Source organism: Cephus cinctus, unplaced genomic scaffold (assembly GCF_000341935.2).
Source record: "Cephus cinctus unplaced genomic scaffold, Ccin1 Ccin1_scaffold0695, whole genome shotgun sequence".
Lineage (NCBI taxonomy): Eukaryota > Metazoa > Arthropoda > Insecta > Hymenoptera > Cephidae > Cephus > Cephus cinctus.
Window position 1 is genome coordinate 146964 of NW_014333317.1, and position 24021 is coordinate 170984.

Here is a 24021-nt window from a genome sequence, read left to right on the forward strand (position 1 = left end):
CCAGTTTATACCGGCTCGTCAGTTCCCGGTGAAAAAAGAATTGACTGGCGCCCGCCTGGCTTGCGGATGCACGAACGACGGGGGGACGGCCGAAGGGAACGTAGGTTGGTTCTCGAAGATAGTTCGTCCTCGTATGTTTTGCTATCGGTGTCGGGTCATAAGTTAAAAGAATTACGTTACAATATATATACTGTAGTGGTTTAGGGCGAATAAATGCACGGTCAGTGTACTGAAATGTGGAATCAAATTTCGATAAAATCGACATCGGTCAGCGACGAAACCACGTGGAAGGGAGGATCCACTTGATCTTCATTCAAATGGAATCTTATCGGTTTTGGAAGCCCGCGAGATTTATTTCTAGATGGGGAGTCGCTATCGGAAGGTTATAAGGTTATCAGGTTATAAGGTCACGGAGTCGGACTTTGGGATCTTTTTGATACTTTTACGTTTTAACAGGTCGCTTTTTATACTTCGCCTGAATTAACTTGCGGATCCTTCGCCTTGCGTGAGTTATAAAGTTTATATTGTAAGGGTGTAACGGGTGTCTGGTTTTGTATTGACTTTACTCGGCTGTGATTTATTACTGTTAAATTAATTATGTCTATCCTGTGCATTCGGTATTTATTGTTAGACGTTATATTCACTGTGTACCTACAAGCGACGCAGAACGTCCATATGCTCGAGTTGTTTTGGCGATCGATCGTGTTTTTGATATCACCTGGGAAATTCGACTGTCGAAATTGGAAAATCTCCAGAGAGTCAAGGAAAGACATTAAAGAGGGATAAATGGTAATTTATTGTACGGGGAAAAATTTTCACGCTATTTATTTTTCTTGCGGGGGCTGAAAGTATCTGTATATTTTCCCGATATATATATATATATATATGTTCGATATATATAAATATATTTTTCACGCAGCGATATTTGGTAGAATCTCGTATATACATATATGCATGCATAATACATTTACCTGCTGGTTCGATATATATAAATATATTTTTCACGACGCTATTTATTTTTCTTGCGGGGGCTGAAAGTATCTGTATATTTTCCCGATATATATATATATATATATGTTCGATATATATAAATATATTTTTCACGCAGCGATATTTGGTAGAATCTCGTATATACATATATGCATGCATAATACATTTACCTGCTGGTCGAACAAATAACATCGGGGTGGCCATTGTGAAAGGTTGAAATACTTTTTTTGTCAAATTTTTTTATGGGTATCATAAACTTTTGTTCGAACCGCCAGCACTGTTATAAAGTGGGGATTTAAAAAGATCATTGTTGAAAAAAAAAAAGGTTGATCGGATTTATTTGATCTGGGAAAAATGGGAGGACTTTGCGACTGATCGAAATCATTGGATCGCATAAATAAATTATAAATTGGAGACTGTGGGGTACCGTCGTCATTGATGAATTTAGATCGCGCTTCGGTGCTGTTTATAATATCTTCATTCATCTTCACCGAAGAATTTTCGACTTAACGTATGTATACCTAAGCGCTTATCGAAATTTACGGCATACGTGAAATAATGTATCATTAACGTTGACGTTATAACTCTAATGTAAATCTGCGGATCGGAATACGCGGAGATAAAGCAGCCAATAGCATCTTCTCACTTTGCGATATTTCAGGCGCCTCAACCGACTGACGTATCTGTCCCACGATATTTTTAGATATCAAGTGAACAGGCACAACAACGTACAGTCACGCAGCGAAGGAATCGCGCTCGCCGGTGAAATTTGCAATTCCACTTTTTGAATTTCCCGCCGTGAGCGTGCACTATGAATTCTTCAGATTCACGCCTCTTTTACCTGAATTCTTAACTTTTCAAAGAATTTTCACGTCCGACTGTACCTTACGTTGCAACTGGTTCGTTCGATGCTACTGGATGTTTTTATCATGGACTATACGTGCCAACACCATTTTTCTGGATTTTCCAATGCTAGTGCACTGATATATATATGTATAGAGAGACACATACACGTGGCTCTTTCTATGTTATTCTTTACTCCCTTTTTACTGCAACAAGTTCAGGTGGCCAACCTATATTTCTTTCTCATTTTCTTCCCACTAGATTGCTCATCCTTACTATTCCGTTACCCTATAGCGCTCTTCACTCTTATCAAACATTATCATTATGTTTTGCACTTTTTTTTTTTTATTATATATTTATATTTTCATTACCGTCTCCCTTCTTTTAATTACATACTGTACTTTGTTTCCATGTACTTCGAGCGTTGCACTTTCACACTGCATAACTGTCAGGATTGTCAGCTTCTACTGTCAGCGTAAAGACCTTATGATTATCCGCAACTTTTCGCAATATTTTTTTAGCACCTTCTCCACATACGTGCAAGTTCAATATTTTCCCAACTATTTTATACGTCTTTGCTACTTTCCGCTTATACGCGTGTTTCACTCTTTTACTTCGTAGCGAATAAGAAATCTCTCGTAGCTCTAGTCTTTTCTTCTCTTCTCTTTTTTTTTTTTTCTCTTACGTTGGCAATCTTCACTCCACCTAGTAGTACCTACTCACTTTCCTTCGCTGTCGACTTTATGACTCCACGTAATACTTGGCAAAAATATTTACGACAGCTAGAATAAGATGACGACATAACGATAAAGAGGATTGGGTGAAAAAAGGAGGAAGAGAGATAGAAAATACCAGATGAATACAACAGATAGACAAGTGAATGCGTAGGAGAGTAAAGGAAATGAATAACGAGAGAGAGAGAGAGAGAGAGAGAGAGAGAGAGAGAGAGAGAGAGAGAGAGAGAGAGAGAGAGAGAGAAGAAAAGGAGACACGCCAGTTTCCAGAGATAATATTTTCTCGTTCAGTGAATGGACGTCGCAGCTTTCCCATAGAGGCGTCGCGACGCATTTAGAACCTGTCGTTACTTATTTACAAAATGATAATAATCACAGCAACCTTTTCATACAATAATGAAATATGAAAAATGCCAAAACAAAATTTTTGTTCTATCCTACAATTTTTTTCATAATTTACCGAATTTGCTTTCGGGCGATGCATAACGAACTGTTACGTTTCTTTTCGTTGTTTACTATTTTTTTTTGTTCATATGTGGAGCGAGCAACGTTCAACCCCGAACGACCCTTAACACGGTTACAGCACAATAAATGCACCCTCTTTCCCTGGAACGAGAAAGCTGATCACTCCGTTACACACATGTCCACACGCACTGATTCAATCTCAATACCCAATAGCCATTACGCGTCGTTCGATCAAAATCCAAATTTGCGGTTCACGTGAGATTTGCGTAATTTCAGGAAAAAATTTTTTCCACGAGCCCCTTTTTTAAATCTGGAGGGCAAAAAAAGCATGGCACGTGACCAGTTGTCACTTATGTATCTTTCCGTTGTTTTATTTACGTCACACGTGTAACTTCCACCTTCGCTTTGAAAATTTACATTATCATCCACTCGCACCCAGTATCATCCACCCCTTCACTTTCCTCGTGTGCTTCACTTTCACACTCGACTGTAGCCACGAGGAATCTCTCGTAAAAATAGAAGAATAGACGTCCCACGTGTGTAAGCACACGTGTTACACACGTATGTACCTACAAGGTTCGCTGAGAGACGTCACATTGTGACCCCGAGTTTTTGACCTACGAAACAAAAAAAAAATAATTAGGGCAGGGTCGCGTCCCCAATATACTCAGTGTCTCTGGGTTGGAAAGCCTCGTTGACGACGCCTCCCTTCCCCTACTTGTCTTTTTTATTTCTTTAATTCAGTCCTCGCACGGCTTCTCCCAGCAGTCGTCATTGTCGCCAACTCTTTCGTGACCTTTGCCCCGCGCGAGGCACGCGCCAAATTTCTCCCGTGGAAGAAGAAAAGTCGACCTGCATACATATACGTACAACTCACGTGCCATACACGATTCAGGCTGATATGGCTTGGGCCATAGCACAAACTATAGTTTAAAATGAAGCACGGAGTATAGAAGAAACCACAGGGCGGGGATAGGGAGCGCAAACCATAGTGCAAACCGTGTAACATATCGTGGGCACAGTACCAGTGATTAATTCGCAGTACATCAAGATCCAAAAGTTTTTTTACGATTCGCCGACACGTGAGTAACCAGACTTTATGGTCCAGCCCGAGTCCCAATTTCTGTGCCCGGAGACCGTCTTTCTCCTTAGGGTCTACAGGGTGGTTCAAAGGTGCTTTACGGGGTCGATCCACTTCGGGGAGCTCCGTTTTGACCAGTCTATTAGGGACTCGGTCCTGACAGCTTGTCTTACACTGCTTACACCGCTGCCGAAGCATCTAGCCAAGGGTATCTAATCCCGTCCTCGTAAATTAGCGTCCCGACGCAAGGCGTCGTCTTCTTGGTGCGTCTGTGTGCGGGCTTGTGTATTTATATGCATGTAAAAGTAGGGGAGGCAGTCATGGCTCCGTGGATGTCTGTGTTCACGGCCTTCTTCGCATTCTAACCTGTTTTCATGTAACGACTTTAACGACTTCCACGGATGGGGAATGGAAGTCACGTCGAAGCACCCATTTGGACGTTGTCAATTAATCGCGTTAATTATTCTAATTAAAGATACGCGGCTAAGATAAGTAGAAGTCAGGCTCGAGCGATTTTGATAATGTCTCTTGGGATTTGAATATTTAATTTCTCTGTTATGCTGCTTTCTACTCTTACTTCATTCGGCAGTCGCTTTGACGAAGATGTGCTCTTCATTTTCTTTGTATTGCCATTTGCACTCTTGTACTATATATTTGTCTTTGTTCCACTCCACCGGCTACTGTAATTTCAATCTGGTATGCAGTTTGTTTATCGTATGCACAATTTGGTACTGAGGACAAGGCGGACAGTTGTATGTGAAATTTTCTTTTATTTCTTTTTTTCTTTTTTTTTTTTCACGAATTCATAGACGTGGAGGAAAAATAGAAGGGGCATACAATTTTTTCGTTCCTTTTTCTTTTTACAGTCAAAGGAAGCCGTGTCGATCAGCTCGCCGATTCGTGTGCGCCACGCGGGACACGTTAGCCGAACGCGTCGGTAAGTAAATATTTGGCAATATACAGGGTGACTGTATACGAATGTGGAAAAGTCGATATGTTTAGTTTTTTTTTTGTTTCCAGTCTTTCACGCTGCTTAATCGATGCATACTTTGCACGTGGTTCAAAATTTTTTATTGATACGCAGCGTGCAGTATGCATGAGTGATGAGTGCGGGTGAAGATATATTTTTTTTTTTTGGAAAATAAAAAATAAAAATCACGCAGTGTTTTGATCGTTGACGATTGTTCATTGGTATCGAGCCGAACATTAATTGTCTGTTATCGGTGACTCCGCGTGACTGTCTTGTAACGAACTTCTTTTTTTTACTGAAGTCCCCTCGTCAGTTCCTACACCTTTTTAACTTTCGGCCGTCTATTTTCGATCGGATGACGTAATCCCGAGTGGATCTTAAAAAAGAAACAGTTCACGGTAACGTTCAATTTTTGAACGACACTCTGGCGGTTGATTACTAATTAAAAAGGCGATTTCCGTCACGTGGGTTGACCGCGTGCTGACGTCACGAGCCCATCGAACCCCCTAACGCTCGCCAATTAAATAAATATCAATTACCAAGCGTCCAGCTGATCGATTGACAGCTGTCAAAATACAAAGCAAACTTCATTTTTATCAGTCGCGACGTCATACTCAAATTAGGTTTCTTTTTTTTTTTTTTCATATAGATTTATCGTGTAAAACGTAGCAAAATTTGTGAGCCGTAAAATATATATTTTTTTTTTTGTAATTTTAATAATTATCTCTTCTCCGTATCGGCTGTTATCGTCACATTATTAGATTGTTCGTGCCACGCGGTATTGGGTTATTCATTTGGTCGGCATAGTGAAACTTTTAATGACGACTATGGATGCGCGCCTCTATGTATAATTTAGCATACGTTACGTTACGTCACGATACGCTATGTCGCATTACGTTCACTTGACGTTTGTTACTTGATTAAGGACGGTTTATTGAACGTGGCTTACCTACCTTCCCGCCATACCCATTCAGTTAGGCATGAACTTTTGACTGAGGATGTACTCACTAACGTGGACAGGATTATGATAATTTATTGTAACGAAAGTAGAGGATAGTACAAAATTTGGCAATTTTTGCATACTAGAACTTGTTTAGCAAAAAAAAATTTGGTAACTATGTATATAAAGTTTTTTTTTTTTTTTTTATAAAAATACATAACGTATATGATATATTAATTGAGCTTTTCAAAATGATCGCGAAATTTCAGATTCAATGCAACGTGTCATTTGATATTAAAATTTAATGTTTAATGATTTTCAAGGATGACTCGAGTCAATGAATTTGTTTTTCCCTTGCAATTAATAATAATTAATTGGATGATTCAGGGAAACCTTTATGTGCGATCCAACAAGCACGCATCGTGTCCGGAGGTTGCATGTGTAAATCTGTGAGAGTACGTTATACGCTGTTGCGAATTTTCATTAAGGTAATACGATTGGGTGCAGATTGCAAGGTTTGAAAAAGTTTAAAAAAGTACAGATCAAGTAATAGTTGCATTCAACTTGGGGATCTTTTGGTTTCGCTAATTTCCACGCCGACGGGCTTTTGTCAATTTTGCCGTCGCGATGCAATTTATTTATTGTTACTGCTATACAAAGGGTCGGGCAAGTAATGCAATCAGGAACATTAATGACATCCGGTGCCTCCTCTTAATAGACGACAAGCCTGCAAGTGCAATAGCGGAAAATAGACCGGCGTCTCCGGTTGACTGTAAATATTGTTTGACCTCGTTCGGACTTTATTTTTTTTTTCTTCTTCTTTTGTCGCTATAATTTAGTATAATAATTTTAACAATAAATGCAAGAATTTTTTTGACACTGTAAAAATTAAGATTCTGACTTTGCGCTTTTCACTTTTATTAGGTAATACCGGACGATGCGTCTTTTGGTGGGGAAAGTTAAAACTTTGTTGTTGTCTTTGTTTTTGCTATATTCGTTACTATTAATGGTTGAATTGCCGTCTACCCAGGGTAACATAATTTAATTTCGTTAGTGGCAATTAGGCGGCGAGGTAAATTTTCATTAAATCTTATGTTATAGGTGTGTGCTGTCTGACACGTAATGGGTGTTACTACTAGTAGCATAAATGCGTGTGAGTATACAGTGACGCAAGATGACAGTACGACGGACTGTCAGCACGTGAACGTGTCAACAGGATATCTTTGGCATTTTGGAGATTCCATAAGAAAATAGTTGGACAGTTTGCGGAATGGTAAGTGATAAAAGACAAATCATTTTAAGTAAATGAAAGTTGTGAAATTTGACAGGCGCATCGGCTGTAACCATAAAAGTTTAAAATTGATGATTCGGATATCGAAGCGTGGTTTTATCGAGAGGTCGATATTTTATCAACGACCGATCTTGCAAATTGAAATTTCAACAGTATAGCGAGATAACGATGTGCATTCACAATCGCAAGAATCAATCCGTACAACAAGTAACTACAGTGATGCCAAATTGGAGTTATCGTTCCCGATAATTTTCCGTTAGTTTTACGTTTTTGAAAAAAAAAAAAAAAAAAAAAAAAAAAATTTGTAGTCAAATTAATTTTCAGCTCATTAAAACGTACGAGTACCCTTATCTCACTGCCTCTCGAGAATTTTCAAAAATTTTTTTTACAATTTTCAAAATCGTCGTCAAACAAAATCTTCACGATCAACCTACCTGACCATCTACTATATATCCATATATATATATATAAAATTTTTCAAAATCATTCCTTACCTTTACACTGTTTTCAAAATCACTACCCCTCACTCTTGTACCAGTCAATTTAAAAAGGAAAACTCCACTTACAGCGATATTCGCGCACCTTTATTACATGCGTTTCGAAAACATAAACTCACGCCGCATAGATCACGATGTTCGCGCGAATCCCTTAAAAAAGGTATCAGACACATAACCTCCGAACGGTTTGATTATGAAAAAAGCCGAAAAAGTGCAGGTTGCTTTTTACGTAAATACGCGTCAGGTATAAGCCAACTATTGTAAGGTGCGACTATTGCATAGTGGTAGACCAGGCTAAGAAAATACAAGCGGAGGCGCGACGCGCCGCTTTACGAATAGCGCAACGTGACACGAGCGCGCAGAGACGCACGACGTCTACTAAACCCGACGAAGCCCAGAGGGTTGAAACGTGGTTGCCGTCGCGACGCTTTCGCGGTTCGTCGGCCGGCGTCGAGTACCTTCGGTCTGACGTCCGCCTATAATCGCGCGCCTCCTTCTAACGACCACCGTTAGGCGCCTATCTGCAAGCCGACGTACACGACGACGTCGACGTCGACGTCGACGTACACCAGGAAACTCGGGGTAGCGTTCAAGCCGCGACGTCGTCATGACGACGTAAACTCCAAAATACACATCGCTCCGTGGATACCCGGCTTTGCATTTTCTATTTACACTATACGCGTATATCTATACGCGTCTTCAGCGGATAGCCCTATCACGGTAATGGTGCTACTATCGGTAACGCTATACCACTATCGTTAGTCAGTAGCAGGCGTTAGTTGCCGGTCGAACGGCTGATGAAACTATTTTTAGTTTTTTTTTTTTGTTATTATTTCTACGAAATTTCGCATTGCTTGCGATCGAGTGGTTTTAATTTTTAATTTCTTTGATACTGTTTTTTTTTTTTTTTTTTTTATATATTTTACAGTGATCCATGATTGCTTGGAATCATGCAGTCTTAAAAGGGCGTGTACGGATTGGTTTTGGAGGTTTCGGAAAAATTTTGATATTTTTGGAATTCTCTTTTTTTGCTTGTGTGACCTTACGAGCTTGTATTTTGCTCGGGTATGTCATATTGAGCTACGGTAATGTGAAACTTGTAGTGGGCTTTCGACAGACGATATAGGTGGTATTACTATACCGTTAGATTCTTCAGGCTTTCTATGCAGCTGCAGTGCTTTGCAGTAATGACGTGCTTCACTGTATTCTAATGGTACGGATGGGCCGCTAATGTTGTACGTTAGTGGGAATTTTTTTTTTGGGAATTTTTGAATTGAATTGGGTTCACGAAATGTGAGCCCGGGTAGTTTTAGAAAATTGTTATGTAAATTTCGTCGAGTATGACGTGGGTTAGAAGTAATTGCTTGGATTTGCAACTGCGCGTTGATTGATAATCGCAGCTGCAAGGTTTTACCGTAAGCTGCTGTGTATCGGGTGTTTTGGAAAATTTCCAAAAAAAAAATTTCAAGACATACGAGCATTCTTATACGGTTACGCATGCTACCAGGGTGATTCATTTTTATTTTTAATTTACATTCTTTTTTTTTTCCATGTCACAAAGTCCTCTTATAATCTTTATCTTTAATACGAAGCAAACTGAACTTTTGGCCAGAATCGACGACGAATTCCATTACGGCTGATTGATTTGATGAATAATTACTAAACGCGCCGCTCCGATCGTCCCGAAGTTGGTAACATTGACTGCCGCATTCCTCATTCAATCAAATTCAAGCTTTCAGCATTTTCTCATCCGAACCAGCCTTCACGGTATATTCGAAGAAGCGAAATAACTTGCTTACGTGTCTGTAAGGTTGGGTGCAATTTTTTTTCCAAAAAGTCCTATCGCCCCAGGTGACCCAGCAAGTCGATATTACGTTGAAAAGTAAGAACGCTAAATAAAAAATTTCCGAAGGGTCTTCACGACACGTTGTTTCGCATTTCTGCTATTGTATGCTGGTACCACCAAAAAGCTGTGTATAATGGCTAATTAAGGATTGACAATAAAAATAAAAAATTATTTCTATCACTCGGTTCTATTTTTTTTTTCATTTTGTAAATTTTCAGACTGCCTCACTTTTTTTTTCAAATTTCGTCAAATTTTCGATATATTCAAATAACATAGTTTACTTGAATAAGTAGCCAAAGTTTATAGACCCATTCGCGGCTGTGTTAACACGTTCGCCAATCTAAAGGTTAAGCGTTTCCAAATTCTACCCACTTTTGTATCGGGGTCGACCTATTTAATAACGTTTTTCATTCCGAAAATTAATGGTAAGCACAAAATTCCCTAAAATAGGATTTAATAATCTTTTACGCGAAAAATCCGGGAGAAGAGAGGTCGTGACCCCGGCTGCTATTTCGCTCTTACTAAACCGAGTAGATACTCCCTGTACCTAGTCAGACACTAGAATTGGGCCATAAGGGTTCATCCTCTCTGCGGGAAGTAAAGGAACAATCGGATTTCCAACGCTTCTGTCTTCTCCCGAGTGCAATCGCACTGCAACCTATTCGATTGCAGTCAATGCAATTGCGCAAGAACAATTTTATCCGAAGTAAAAGGAATCTCGACTCCCTTGAAAATACATAATCCCATTGCATTACTGTACAATAAATATAATTATTCCGCACAGTCAGATTGCACTTCGTACGGAATTTATTTTTCAGATACCGCGTATGCTTTATCTTCAATTTTTCAAGGAGGTCAGATTCGTCAAGGTCCAAAGCAGTACAGGACCTGCCAAAGAGATTTCACCCTGGCCGCTCGCGACGCGGTTGTTACGCAAAGTGTCTCTTTGGTATTTTACATTATTCAGCGACGGTCTGCGATCCGCTCGAAAGTTTAGCCCATCGTGCAAAATATTTATTAGTCATTATTCTCGAATTGCAGAGACCCTCGAATCTCGCGAATGCTGCTTTTCTTATGTATTTTAAATTTTTACTTTGCAAAAAAAATTTCACTTGGAAATAAGACTCCCGTGTCTTTATTAAATATATTGCGAATAACTTTAGCTCGCGCAGTGCGAAAAGCGAGGGACGAAAAAGAAAAAGTAATGACGAAACGCTCCTGGAATGACAGATGAAATATTACAGTCGCAACAAAAAGTTTAGGATATCCAAGTTCGATTAAATGACAATTTCACTTGCTGTCGCGTGCCTTTCAATTTGGTGTTCTCGGCCCGCGAAGAAATACAAGGGAGATAACCAATGATAAAACGATAACAGGAACGTAAAGTCAGTGCAGGACGATCGAAGAGAGGAAAAGTGGCCAAGCAATCTTCTTCTTATTTTATATTTAATCCTTCGTTTATTCTTGTATCATAGGATTCCACCGCTAATTGGAGAATAATCTGCTGGCATGGTACGGATCGAGGGGGTGTGAACGTGGAAAAAAAAATAATACACAAAAGTCTTATCGAATAGTTATTTTTGGATTCCCCACTGAACTAGGCTACTTCGAGACAGACCTCCCCCCTCAGGCCCGTACCCCTATTACTCGCCGCCCCGGTGTTCCCACCGATTCGTACTTTCGTTCTTTATCATGATCGTGCCGAGTCCATAGGGGCCATTTTCCCGTGAGAATAGGATAGACTGATTGCAGATTCTGTTATTACGTAAAATTGGAAACGGCACACACGTTGATACGTGACGTCCTTCTGGGCTCTGACGTTTGCGTCAGAAAGAAAGAGATAAATGCTTGATCGGCTGGTATACTGATCGATGTGTGGAAAATATGGCGCAGATCGTATCGTATAGGTAATTCGAGTGTGGTATAGAGCAATAAAAAATATTTATGAAATTTTGGCCTGGAAAATAATAATTTTTTTTTTACCAAATATTTTCTTTTTTATTCTTACGATATCCTTATCGAATTTCGTGATAGGATCGCTCGAACTACAGGAGGGGCTGTAGTAATTAATTATCTTGCAGGGTCTATTATTCGTTGAACAGCCTGTATAGTATGCACGTTACAATATCGGCACTGTATAAAATGTGTCCTATGGACGTTTCTCTTTTGTCGTTCTTCAAGTTTTTTCGTGCCAATTTCGTTGGGCTTCAAGACAAACTTAAAGACTGAGGGGCGGAGAAGAGAATTTAAGAGAAAAATGGCAGGAACTTTTTATGTTTATATAACCTTTTATGTTTTATGCTTATAGAAACTTTGTAAATTAGGTGAAAAATGTAAATTGGGCCGCGAGAGACGCGAGTAAAAGTAAATCTCTGGTTAAGACTGTGGTTATTAGGTACCTACTGTATAGTTCAGATGGCCAAGAATGATCGATAACAAAAATTTTCGAAATACAAAAAAAAAACCAGGCCTTGTTTCACATATTTGTGGTGGACGATCCTCCAACGAATATACATATACGTGAATTTTTTTGTCCTCTTGCGAATTATTCATCGCTCCGTCCATCCTGTCTACATGCATGCTATATACATAAGTTTTGCGCCATTAAAGACGACCTACCTGGGAATATCTTGTCGAACGGGCCCATCAAAAAGGATAAATGACGGTAATGAAATTTCGCAGAGAAAACAAGGAATTCCAATAACATCATTTCTCCCTCTTTTTTCTTCTCTGCGCTTCAAAAGAAAAAAAAAAAATTCGAGTTTAAACGACTCTGGAGATTTTATAAAAATTACCCAGGATACTTATCACCTTGTGACGTCATATGGGAACATTGCCAAACGCACACGCTCTGTTCCTTACGATATAGACAGTCAAATGGTCTAGTACGCATATCAGTATAGGGGCTTATAAAGTGGTCTGTTGGGCAATCAGAATCCCTTTTTCAGGTATAAAACGTTGGCGTTATTGATTTCTCGGTTGCCCGAGCGTTGTTATGCCCTGCTGGTCTACTGAACTTTCGCGACCTGCCGAGCTGCCGACCTGCCCAATCGGCTTTGGACTTGGCCCATCGTCCGGCGCTGAATAATCGTGCGGAATCGGCCACGTTAGAAATGATTTTTACAGGACCGATAAAAGTACAGTACCTGGTATTGAGAAGAAGGTCCTAGTGAAAACGTCCCAGAGCGACGGTGGCATCGATCAGAATACGCTATAGTTAGTGGTAGTCGTATAGTCACATTAGAGAAAATTAGATTGGCCATCGCCAACCATAAACGCGTAAAAATTTTAGTGACTGCCTAGTGGGTATATACCTATATATATATATATATATATATATATATATATATATATATATATATATATATATAGCAGTAGTCTGTATAATATATAATTAGTAGGTATTTGGTATAGTGTACGCGATAATAATATAATTGACAAATAATCGAGCACCAAATTATAATTTTTTTTGTTCAATATACATATATGTATATAATGTTCGAATTCAAATCCGAATGACTTTTCCCGCCGCGCAAATTTCGTACCGTCGCCAGTGGCCGTTTGAAAGCTGAGCGAAGCTTCTCAGCGTCGGGTTTTAGGTTTTAGGATTTAGGCACAGTCGTACAATGCGGTGCCGTTCGTCAATGTCTCACTTAATGGTGGAACAATCCATTAGACAAAAATGCCCAAGCCAGCCCAACCCAACCTGAGCTTACATGTACAAGGCGGCACTTAAGGCGACTCGGCCAATGAGTTATCTCGGTTTGAAATTGAAAATTCGCTTTAACTCCACTACGTGAGGACAAGTTGAAATCGGGCGAGCGAAACGCTTAGTCGACACGAGAGCTTGCGAGGTATCGCACAATAAAGGGGACTACACGTGCTTTGGGATTCGGATATTCTGCATTGGTGGAATCCATGAAATCCGCTATAAATTTCGATTCAAGTACTATCATTTGCAGGCGTATGTAAACTATATATGTATAACCAGGGCCGTATCATAACTAATTTTCAACTATAAATATACTTCAAGCGGTGCTTTGGAAAGCTGCCAAATTTATCTTTCCAGGTCTAATGATATTTTATGAACGTACGCTTTTACCTGTTTCGTTGTTATTTTACGGTCGCGGATTTTTCGGAAAAACTGAAGAGAAAAAAATCTACACGCTTTTCCATGAACCTGTGATTTCTTTGTAATGCAGTTCGTTTTTTTTTTTTAATTTTTGTTTTTCTTTGCGTTTTCAGGAAACTTAACGTTGACTTTTTCGAAAGTGCTTTTATGACAAAGTTCCTTCGGTACGAGTGACCAAATGAAATAAAAGAAAACTGGAAGGGTAGAAAATAGATAGACAGCTAGATAGAGCACAACGAAAAAAATTCCAAGGAGTCATGAAAAAGTTCTCGAGGTTTAATGGGAGTGCCATGGGGGTGCCATGAAGATTCTATAAGGGTAGAATTTCCTTCCATGGTAAGAAACCCCACGAACGGCCCAGGAAATAAGAGACGGGAGGCGCCGGGACGCCTTCGCGTTCCACTACTTACACTCAATCTCACAATAGCACGTGGTAGCAGTGCCCGGTAGAAAGGTGATCTAATTTTTTTTTGGCCCCTTACGAGATTAGCACCGATAATACGAATCGAATTCACGTCGGCGTAGCCGATATGTGGATTGTAGCTGTGGGCGATGGCGCAGTTTTACTTGGAACTTTTATCTCTTCCTAACCTTATTAACGCTGCTGACAAAACCCGGTCGGTAAATTAGTGAACGTCCAATTTTCGGAAGTTTCCGTCGCTTTTCATTTCACCCCCTTTTCTTATCGCAAGCGTCATCGAGTGACGACATAACCTATAATTTACAAATTTAATATAAAAAAAAAAAATGGTCTACATACTGGTCAAACATTATTGACAGTATAATTGTATATTTTTGAAATTTTTTTTTCCAAATTTTAATTATCGATTAACGTTCAATTTTCAATACTTACGTTTATTCATCATTTATGATGAAGAGATAAAATCTCCGAATCCGATAAACTGATTCGATCGGTATTTCACATTTTGATCTATTACCAAAATCTGACGTCATCACTTTATTTCTATTTTCAAATTTATTCTGCCTTCATTATACTCTAGTGTCCAATAATACTCAATTGTCAATTTGCCCAATTATTCGCAGTGTCAGTGGCTGCATTTACTGAGTATATATACATATATACGTATACATGACGTGCGAATAAATATAACCATTCGTAATTAAATTATATCAACAAAAAAAACATATCCTTTCCTATTACCTTTTCTTTTTTATTCCATTATCCCATTAAGACTTGACGGTCTGTCAATTATTTTCTATTTACTAAAAATCTCCTTAAAATCTTATTAATAATACAAAATTTTAATATCTATGTTATGCATATTTAAATTCTTTATTTTTCTTAACCCCGATCAATTATTCTGACACAAGTAAGTATACAGGCTCGTTCAATTTTGATCTGTCAATTATATTTATATCTGCGCAACAAGTTACGAGTTGCGAATATGGTCGGAACTATGAAAACACGCAATTTCGTTTGGTTGGCAACACGTCCGATTATGGTCTAACATTATCCTTCAAAATCAAAACGACTTACCAACTGTCGGTTCTCATTTATCATCTGTTGGTAAAAAAAAGGTCATTGCAAATGAATCACAGCACGCGCATGCGTTTCCTGTCAATATTACTCTGCATGTCAAATATAGAAACAGCGATATAATTTTATCATTAATGACGATAAATTTTTTAATTTTTGATTTTTACTGTACCCCAAGTAACGAGGATTGAATAATTTTTCGTATGCATATATATATATATATATATATATATATTTATTTTATTTAACAAATATATTAATCTACAGAAATAAGTCGTATTTGAACGATAAATAAAAATTTGTAACAGTCGTACGTTATTACATTGTCACATTAGTTCACGATAATCAACAATACATAGACGTTACATCGCATGCTGATCCGATTATGAGTTCTATTGAAGTAAACGTTGGTTATGTGTTTCTGTAATTTAACGTGCGCCGGTGGCGCCATCTCTTGACAGTCTCTCTTATTCATCTAAGAAATGGTATATATATACGTATGTTGGCCAATATCGATAATGTCGGTCGCTACATTTTCGTGCTTGCTACGTATACCTGTGAGTACTTACGGTGTAGCGTGCTGTTAAGAGGGAATTATAACATTTGGCAATTGGTACAGTGTTCACGATAATTAGCACGTAACGCAAGAGAGCAAAGTATTAAATAATTTAATGAGAGTGCTACCGAGCGGCTGAGCCAGATAATTCTTTCGTACGATCAATTGCACGTAAAACTCAAGTTTTCTGGCCTGATCGATAATTGGTAATCAGATGGGTTTTTTCTTTTAATTTGACAAGCGTATCGTTTTCTCCGATACAAAGAGTGTCCGTTCGGTTATCAAGTGGTTTGTATAATTATGAAGTAAATTGAAATTTGGAAATTGATAATTGGTACTTAATTATACGAAGAGATAATTTTCCTCTTGTCCAATGAACATCAATGGTTGTTCCACTTAGTGTTTACGTCTGATTAATTATTAATCCACCTGTAAATTCACTTCAATCGACACTTTGTGCTAATTCAGTCTGTTAATGAATTAACATTCGACAGCTCGATTGCAGTTTTGTATATTTCTAAACGTTTATACGTATTTCGTTGGGTATCATTTAAAAGTGTCATATGTGCCCATATATACGTTTTTTTTTTTTTATTTTTTATATTTTTTATATTTGGGCTTTGTTTTTCCGTACATGTACAATTGCAATATAAAAAAATTTATAAAATAGAATTAATTTAGTATTGTATTTTTTTTGGTTTTTTTTTTTTTTCTTGACGATAAACCCACACGTACGATGGACAGTATGTCTTGTCTTTTGATTCATATGCGAATTCGTTGTCCAATTTTTTTTTCTTTTTTCTTTTTTTTTTATGAATAATTAATGATAATCAAATGATTTTGATCATGATCATAATGAATAAGCTTGAGTGCTCACATTAATAGAGGTGCGTTACTAGAATGACGATCCCTTTGAAAAGTTAATACTCGATCGCAGAGTTTTTTTCATTTTTGGCGAACTCCATTTACTTCCGTTACCGGATATAAGTCTCAGTTCGTCCAGTGACACTCCTTCGTCGACGTCATCGGCTTCCGTTTTTATTTCCATTTTCTGAGAAAATGCAATTAACCAATTTTATGCTAAAAAGAATCGATTGAAAATGTCGCTTTGGCGGATTCGTTAAAATCATGAATTAATTGTTAATTAACGTGATAATCTACTGCCGAGAAATCTTTAACGTCATTTACCTGAACAATCAGTCTTAGAAGTTGATGTTGAGTCTCCAGCGCGCTGCTTATGTCTTTCAGTCGACGTTTCTGCTTGTCCAATTCTTCCGTTATGTAATCGTCATTGCTTTCAAGTACCATGTCTGATCCTAATTTTCGATATAGAGACAAAGATAATTATTAAAATTAAAAAATAATAATAAATCACATTGTTGTCATTCCTTATAATATTTACAATCATCTACAACAACGTCTAATTGTATCGTTCAGTGAGTTAAAAGAAAATTTTGTTCACTTTTTTTTTTCTTCTTTTTTTTGAAGTAAACTATATATAAATTTGTACAGTGTGGTATTTTTATATAGGAAGTTTAATTTTACATAGTAATTCACACGGCCAGGCATAGGTGGATTATTAGGGAACATCAAAACGTGCAGCATCCAAATATTTTCCGGCATCTATCAATTTTCCGTCAATCTACATATACTTTCATAAATGATCCTCCGGATCTATATGAAGGATCGGTGTTGCTTTTTTTTTTATTATTAATTTGATTCGTTGATAGTTGCAGGATTAGTCGAAACGAAAAATGTTTAAAAAATGTATAATTTTGCAAAATAAAAAATGTCAACACACAGTGCTATGAATCGTAAGCATTACCGTGATTTCTAATTGAAATGACGCCTCCGGACGCATTCCCTATAGCTCCTTCGCGTGCTCCGTCTGCAACACATTCTACTGCTAAGCCGCTTAATCCAATTAAAGAAATATTTGCTTTACGGCAATAAGGAAAAAAGTGTCACGCGGACGCACCTCGCTTTCCTGCCGATGCTAGCGAATCATGCGGGGCCAGAATTCAAAATAGTGCGACGATTAGTTGTTATCTTCGTTGTGAATTAGGAAATAAATTAATCGAAATTGAAAAAAAAAAGATTTTTTTTTTTTAAATTGACAAGTACGTGTAACGAATTCATACGAAATCAAATGTGGATCGATTGGGAATTGATTTATGAGGAAACTGAAAGTTCTTTTAAAAAATTGTGAAGAATATTTTTTTTTTGTAATTCAAAAATATTCATCGTATATCGGCACACTTCGAGAATCTGCAAAATTTTCGAAAACTAATATACAGTGATGTTAATAATTGATGGGTCTTTTTAAGTGTTTCTTCGAAAGAGTGAATACGAGTAAGATTGTAATAATGAATTTATGCGAAGAATTCGTGGCATTGATGAATAAATGGGCAGGAATCATGCGATCATGCTTATAGATAAATATTGGGTCGTCAAGGATGATATTTGTAGTTGTCGACCGACTTTGCCTTTTTTTTTCAACGAATTTCATTCTCGACGACCCAACAATTTGGATTAATTGATAATAGCAGTTGCTTTTTTAAATTTGTGTTTTTATAATTATTAGATATTTTGAAAAAAAAAATTACGTAGACGTGATATCTCTGGTGAACTCACCATCGTCTGTGAACGGATTACAAATCCATTTCTTTAAAATGAAATCCAAAAATCCTAATTTTGATTTCATCTCGTTTGGATATACTTTCAGTTCCATTTTGTCGACTTTTGCAAGTAACATTCGCGGTAACTTCCGCTCTAATTCGGTATGCAAAACGACCTGTGCGAAAATATAACGAAATTTTACAACGTCAATATTTCACATATATACCTCAAAATAATTGTACAATCAGTTACCTGCATTGCCAGTCTTTTCAACTGTGCATTCCTACGAACCGATTCGATATCGCCTACTGCCAAACCGATCAGCAGATTCATTAAGAGAATTGGCATAAGTACCATGAACACTCCAAGTATCAAAAACGACGGGAAGGGAAATGGCAGTCCTTTTGGATTTTCTTCACGGCACGTTGAATCGTGATGATAATAAGGCTCTACGTATGTTCCCAAAAAGTCAATCTCGCCTAACATCATTGCAAACGTCCTCATCAGGGACATCGGAATGGTACTGAAGGATATATGGTTGCCCTGTTGGGTGATTCGAGAAAAATACATTAGCAATGAAAAGAAAAATGGAAAATTTCAAAATTATTTTCTTCACTCACCCTCGACAGGAGTATGTAGAATGCAAGACCAAAGGCAATTATCAGAATAGAGAAAACCAGGAGAACCTTAATAAGAGTTTGTAGAATTTCCAAAAACATCACCACGTATATTCCAACTTGGTCGAATCTACGTGAGAAAAAAGAATTTAGTTAATAAATACATGGGTTACGTTAATTGTATATAATATAATTGTATAATATAACAGTCACCTTTGTAGCAACAGCAATAAATTGAACCAGCTGAGAAAAACCGTAATGGAGGCGCATGAGAATTGAATCTCGTCCAGTCTGTCGAAAAATATCGGCACCACCATTATGCTCGAACAAATGTAAAGATGCCAGGAGACCGAATTAACGGGATCAAATAAATATTTCCAGCGTTGCTGATAAAGCTGCAAAATTTCGCGCAGGGTGTAAAGGGCAACGTAGATCATGATGATGACGGCGCTCATGAACATCATCGGCGTGGCGCGATGACTTCGTCCATCCTCGCTGAGTACATGTCGGTGAAGCTTTTGGAAAAAAAAAACAAAAAAAAAAAATGAAAAATAATTTTCCAAATAATATTTTTAATATTTTGTCTTTGCTTACGTTTCTCAACGCTGTACCGTTGTTCCATATTTTTTTGGTGTAATTAACGTTGACGATTTTGTGACCAGCATTGTTGCTGAGATTCATGAGCTGCGACGAGAATATCGTGACGAATGCCAAAAATATAGTATAAAACAGCAAATTCGCTATATGAAAATATTTGCCGTAGCTGTTCCATTTCATTTGCAAATATTTTTGACTCAGCGGATGAGCAAGCAATTCGACTCTTCCGTGAACAACCATAGCCTGTAGGAATACGTGGAGTTTTTCACTTGTAATTTTGTCATATTTTCTAAAAAAAATTTTTTAAATAATAAATTTTGCAATTCTTCTTTTTTGAACTTACATTCAGTGCTGGAAGTGGACCAGGTGTGACAGCAGTCGAAATTTCACCTGTCTCTTCGTCCGTTTGTGAGCATTGGAGAGACGAGAAGGAATACTTTATCTGTTGCAAGGATAAAGAAAAAAATGAGTTTACTCTGAAATTTCACAAATTTTTTAAACTCCGACCTCCGTTCACTTTTCACTTACGTAAAATGATTTCGAGTCTTTTTTGCAATTGGCCTTCGTAATGCACTTGTCCTGCACTGCCTCGAATACACGTGGCATCGATGCAATAAGTGCAAGGGTAACGCAAGGATGCTTATCAGACTTTAAAGACATAATTTCTTGAGCTCTGCAAAATGATCGATAATCAAAATCCAAAAACTCTACCTCGCAGTTATATCAAAATTGAAGAAGAAAAAGATTCTCTTGAAATTTACCTTTCCTCGTGCGTGACCATTACTAGTGCAGCTTCTGGAAATTTGTAATAAATCGCATAATCGATGGCGCTCATGTCCATATCGTTGTAGAGCAATTGACAGTTCATCGACAAGAGCAATCCAATTGCACTGGGTTTGTTCTCCATTGTTGCCAGATGTAACGCAGTGTTGCCGTCCTTGTCGGTTTGATCGAGCAGCTGCGAGTGCACGCTGTACAACAATTCTATTGTTTGCGTGTAACCACTCATGGCGGCCAAGTGCAGTGGATTTCGGCCATTGTGATCCCGATGCAAAAGTGCACCCCTATTTAATAGAAGCTGCACCACGCGTGTATGACCTGAAACAATGTTGCATTTGTACGAGGGAAACAACATTTTCTTACCGATGCACTTTTGTGCATCCTTACCTTGCTGGGATGAAATGTGCAACGGTGTCAAACCCTCGCCATTACTCTCGTTTATTATAAAAGTTCCCTTCTCGGAATCCAACAATTGCCTTACTGTGTTGTATCTGCCGTATCTGCAACAAAAAATTGTTGTTTAACAACAATGAAAAACATTTCCTTCCAACACGCTCAATCGTACCTTGCAGCAAAGTGCAACGGGCTCTCGTTGTTGTTGTTCTTCAAATTGATGCAAGCGCCGAGCTTTATGAGATTCTCCAAGCTTCTTATGTGACCCTCTCGACTTGCATAATGCAACGGCGAACATCCGGTTTCGTCCTTCTCGTTCAGGAGGAGAAGTAAGCTCACTTTGCACTGTTGAAAAACAAAAAAAAAAATTAAAATACAAACAATGAAGATTATTTTTACAAAAATAATAATTTGGTTTATACAAACTTTGTTAACTTCGGCTGCAAACTCTTCTAATCTTCCGCCGTTCATGACTACCAAGTGCAAAACGTTTCTGCGATTGACATCTTTCAAATGAATATTCGCCCCAAGACGAATCAGACAGTGCACTGTGCGCCAGCCGCTTCTCGCAGCTGCCAGCAACAGTGGGGATCTCCTCTCTTTGTCGAGTGCATTCATATCTGCACCTGCATTCGAATTTCAAGTCGCGAAGTTAATGGGGTGAAAAAAAAAAATTTTCAAAATTTTTTTTTAAGCGATTAAATATTACCTTCCAAAATGAGATACTCCACTATTTCAGGATGATCGAACATGGCCGCGCAGTGGAGTGGCATCATTTTCTGTATATCGCAGGATGACAGGCATGTATACTTTTCGGAGGGTTGCAGGGCGAACATCAATTTGACAATTTCAATTGCACCCTGTGCACAGGCCAGATGCACCGGCGTTGAGAGATCCTGTTGTTGCGTCGATATCTTCGCGCCGGACTTGAGACACAGCTCCACTGCCTTGAACAAAGTGAACAATAAGTTTCATGGTTGTCACCTATTTTTGCGGAAGGCAACAATAAAGAAATTTCACGACGAAGATTTTAAATTTTTTAAAAAAAATTTTCTCTCAACATGAAAATATTAATTTGATACCTTTATGTCGCCCCCGTGCACCGCCGAGTGCAACGGTGCATTGCCCTCGGCATCGTGCAGCGAGATCATCTCCTCCCTGCTGCATCCGCGCGATTCGCCCCACTGAAGGAAAACCTCCATTGTTCTCGAAGATGCATTTTTCGCTGCGTTGTGTATCGGGTAGTAGCCGTTGTTGCAGGCCTTGCGAGGGTTCGCGCCGAAATCTGTAATCTGATAGATTTTGTCCATTCGACAAAATGCATCGTGAATGCAATTAAAGTGCACGTGGAGATGCGTTACTCGTAAACATTAAAGACAGCAGTTATACCGAGGAATGAAATATAACGTAAATCATAGGCACTACGAAATTTCTTCAGACAGTCAAACAACACTGGGGATGCATGAGAATTTATTTTCGATAATTCCAATCGATCAGAATTCCAATGACAATGACAATTGTGCACCAGTATGATCTATTTTAGAATTGACTTGCAGCCAACAATTTTTTTGAAAATTTTCTCCAATTATTCAATACCCACCTCCCCATCGATCGAACTCACCAGGATGCGAGCGCATTCGTCGTGGTCGTACATGGCCGCTATGTGCAACGGTGTTCTGCCATGTTCGCCACCCTGCTGCACGTCGATTCTGTCACGATACTTAATCATTGCACTTAGAACTGTAACTCTGTTCAGTTCCGTAGCAAGATGCACGGGCGCCTGTTTCTTCTCGTTAAGGATGCCACTGCGGGCACCGCTGCAAATTGAAAAAAAAAAAACAAAAAAAAAAAAAAAAAAAAATACAGAAAAGTAAGACAAACCAAGAAAAAGTAAAGGACACAAATTTCAATTATTCTCGATTCCACTTATTAATTACGGGCGTGAGCAATAAAAGTGCATTAACGAAATGCAAGGAGAGAAAACGGAGTTTCTCACTTTTTTAATAGAAAATCAATTGCATCCAGGGACGTAGACTCCACGGCGATGTGAAGTGCAGTGTTTCCGCTATTGTCCTGAATATCGAGGTCTGTAAAAACAAATATATTTTTTAAATTAAAATCAACACCGAATCATATCGATTGACAATCATATTAATTGACAATACAAACCTCCGCCGTGGGAATATATAAATTCCAGTATGTTAACCCGATTTCTAGATGCAGCCTGATGCACCGCTGCCCTTCCCCTACCGTCACGTATTTCTAGTCTCTTTGGATCTGCTTGATACAGTCGATTAAATTCCTCTATATTTCCGCTCTCTGCCGCCTATGACGTATCAACCAGAAATCACAATAATAATACAAGCCAATAAATTCATGCGAACTGAAATAATTGCGTCTGTCGTTAATTAAATTCACTGGGTCACTCTGGCTTGCAGATAGTATATCTACAAATTGATCAAACAATTATTCTACCGTTGCAACATGAGTATAGGAAACCACAAAGGGCAAACTTCTCATACAACGCACTGTGCAACTTTTGCCATTTCTCCTACGAAAATACTCAGGCCATTCAAACTTAGTAATAACACGTGATAACGTAACAAGATAAGACAGTAGTGATAAAAAAAAAAAGACGATTTTTCGAAAAATTACAAAAATATTTTCTATATCAATATTTTACCCATAGGACTACAAAATACAAGGGGTAGCAACAATTGTATTTAAACAGTATCAAAAGGCTACCGATACAGTGATCACTACGTCGACCCCTGAAACTTACTCTCAGTATACGAAAGGGACTATGACGCAACAAGCAGATTTCGGCTGGCTTGTCAGGATGCATTTTTGACGACGTCTTTTTCCCACGCATGAAACGATACGACGCCTTTGGCAGCATCGTCTGCAATTCGCCGGTCGTGGTATCCTTGATTTCTGCGCTGTTACGATTTGTCATCCAACTCTGTAATTGGATAAACAAATTGCCAACTTCGATGACAGATTTAATCAGATGGGTGAGTTTTTTATTAGACGTCGTAGGGATTCGATTGCGACACACGTGAGGTCTCCACATGTCTTATTTATGAATGAGTGGTCAGGGGGGCATGGGAGGGGAGGTTCCTGGAGTCGGGAGCGAAGTTAATTTTTTTTTTTTTTTTTTTTTTTTTTTTTT

The 24021-nt window shown here is 38.3% G+C and overlaps 3 protein-coding genes across 12 annotated transcripts in view; 1 reads left to right on the forward strand and 2 right to left on the reverse strand.

Moving 5' to 3' along the window:
- LOC107269997 (small conductance calcium-activated potassium channel protein) overlaps nt 1–8245 on the reverse strand; it is a 144030-nt gene extending 135785 nt beyond the window's left edge. For 2 of the 5 annotated variants that reach the window (XM_025087425.1, XM_025087424.1), the window contains exon 1: nt 7809–8245. The gene's annotated coding sequence lies outside the window, so the exon portion shown is untranslated. The remainder of the gene's footprint in view (nt 1–7808) is intronic. The other 3 variants (XM_025087426.1, XM_015744552.2, XM_015744554.2) reach the window with 2 other exon arrangements.
- Nucleotides 1–24021, forward strand: part of LOC107269999 — a 71513-nt gene that overhangs the window by 5861 nt on the left and 41631 nt on the right. The window contains exons 3-5 of one of the 2 annotated variants that reach the window (XM_025087429.1): nt 4980–5050; nt 7125–7296; nt 7352–7587. In XM_025087429.1, coding sequence (XP_024943197.1) covers nt 4980–5050; nt 7125–7146 — 93 coding nt within the window. In that variant the 3' untranslated portion in view covers nt 7147–7296; nt 7352–7587. Of the gene's footprint in view, nt 1–4979; nt 5051–7124; nt 7297–7351; nt 7588–24021 lie in introns of those variants that run through there. The other variant, XM_025087428.1, reaches the window with a different exon arrangement.
- The window catches only part of LOC107269996 (transient receptor potential cation channel subfamily A member 1), a 14474-nt gene continuing 6994 nt past the window's right edge, over nt 16542–24021 (reverse strand). For 2 of the 5 annotated variants that reach the window (XM_015744551.2, XM_015744547.2), the window contains 20 exons: nt 23632–23811; nt 23019–23175; nt 22846–22936; nt 22471–22666; nt 21932–22141; nt 21559–21796; nt 21276–21475; nt 21022–21194; nt 20844–20956; nt 20438–20774; nt 20205–20349; nt 20020–20118; nt 19674–19919; nt 19293–19594; nt 19083–19209; nt 18715–19005; nt 18478–18637; nt 17669–17746; nt 17032–17159; nt 16542–16894 (listed from right to left, as the gene is read on the reverse strand). In XM_015744551.2, the coding sequence (XP_015600037.1) occupies nt 16739–16894; nt 17032–17159; nt 17669–17746; nt 18478–18637; nt 18715–19005; nt 19083–19209; nt 19293–19594; nt 19674–19919; nt 20020–20118; nt 20205–20349; nt 20438–20774; nt 20844–20956; nt 21022–21194; nt 21276–21475; nt 21559–21796; nt 21932–22141; nt 22471–22666; nt 22846–22936; nt 23019–23175; nt 23632–23805 (3621 nt within the window). In that variant the 5' untranslated portion in view covers nt 23806–23811 and the 3' untranslated portion in view covers nt 16542–16738. Of the gene's footprint in view, nt 16924–17031; nt 17160–17668; nt 17747–18477; nt 18638–18714; nt 19006–19082; nt 19210–19292; nt 19595–19673; nt 19920–20019; nt 20119–20204; nt 20350–20437; nt 20775–20843; nt 20957–21021; nt 21195–21275; nt 21476–21558; nt 21797–21931; nt 22142–22470; nt 22667–22845; nt 22937–23018; nt 23176–23631; nt 23812–24021 lie in introns of all 5 variants that reach the window. The other 3 variants (XM_015744548.2, XM_015744550.2, XM_015744549.2) reach the window with 3 other exon arrangements.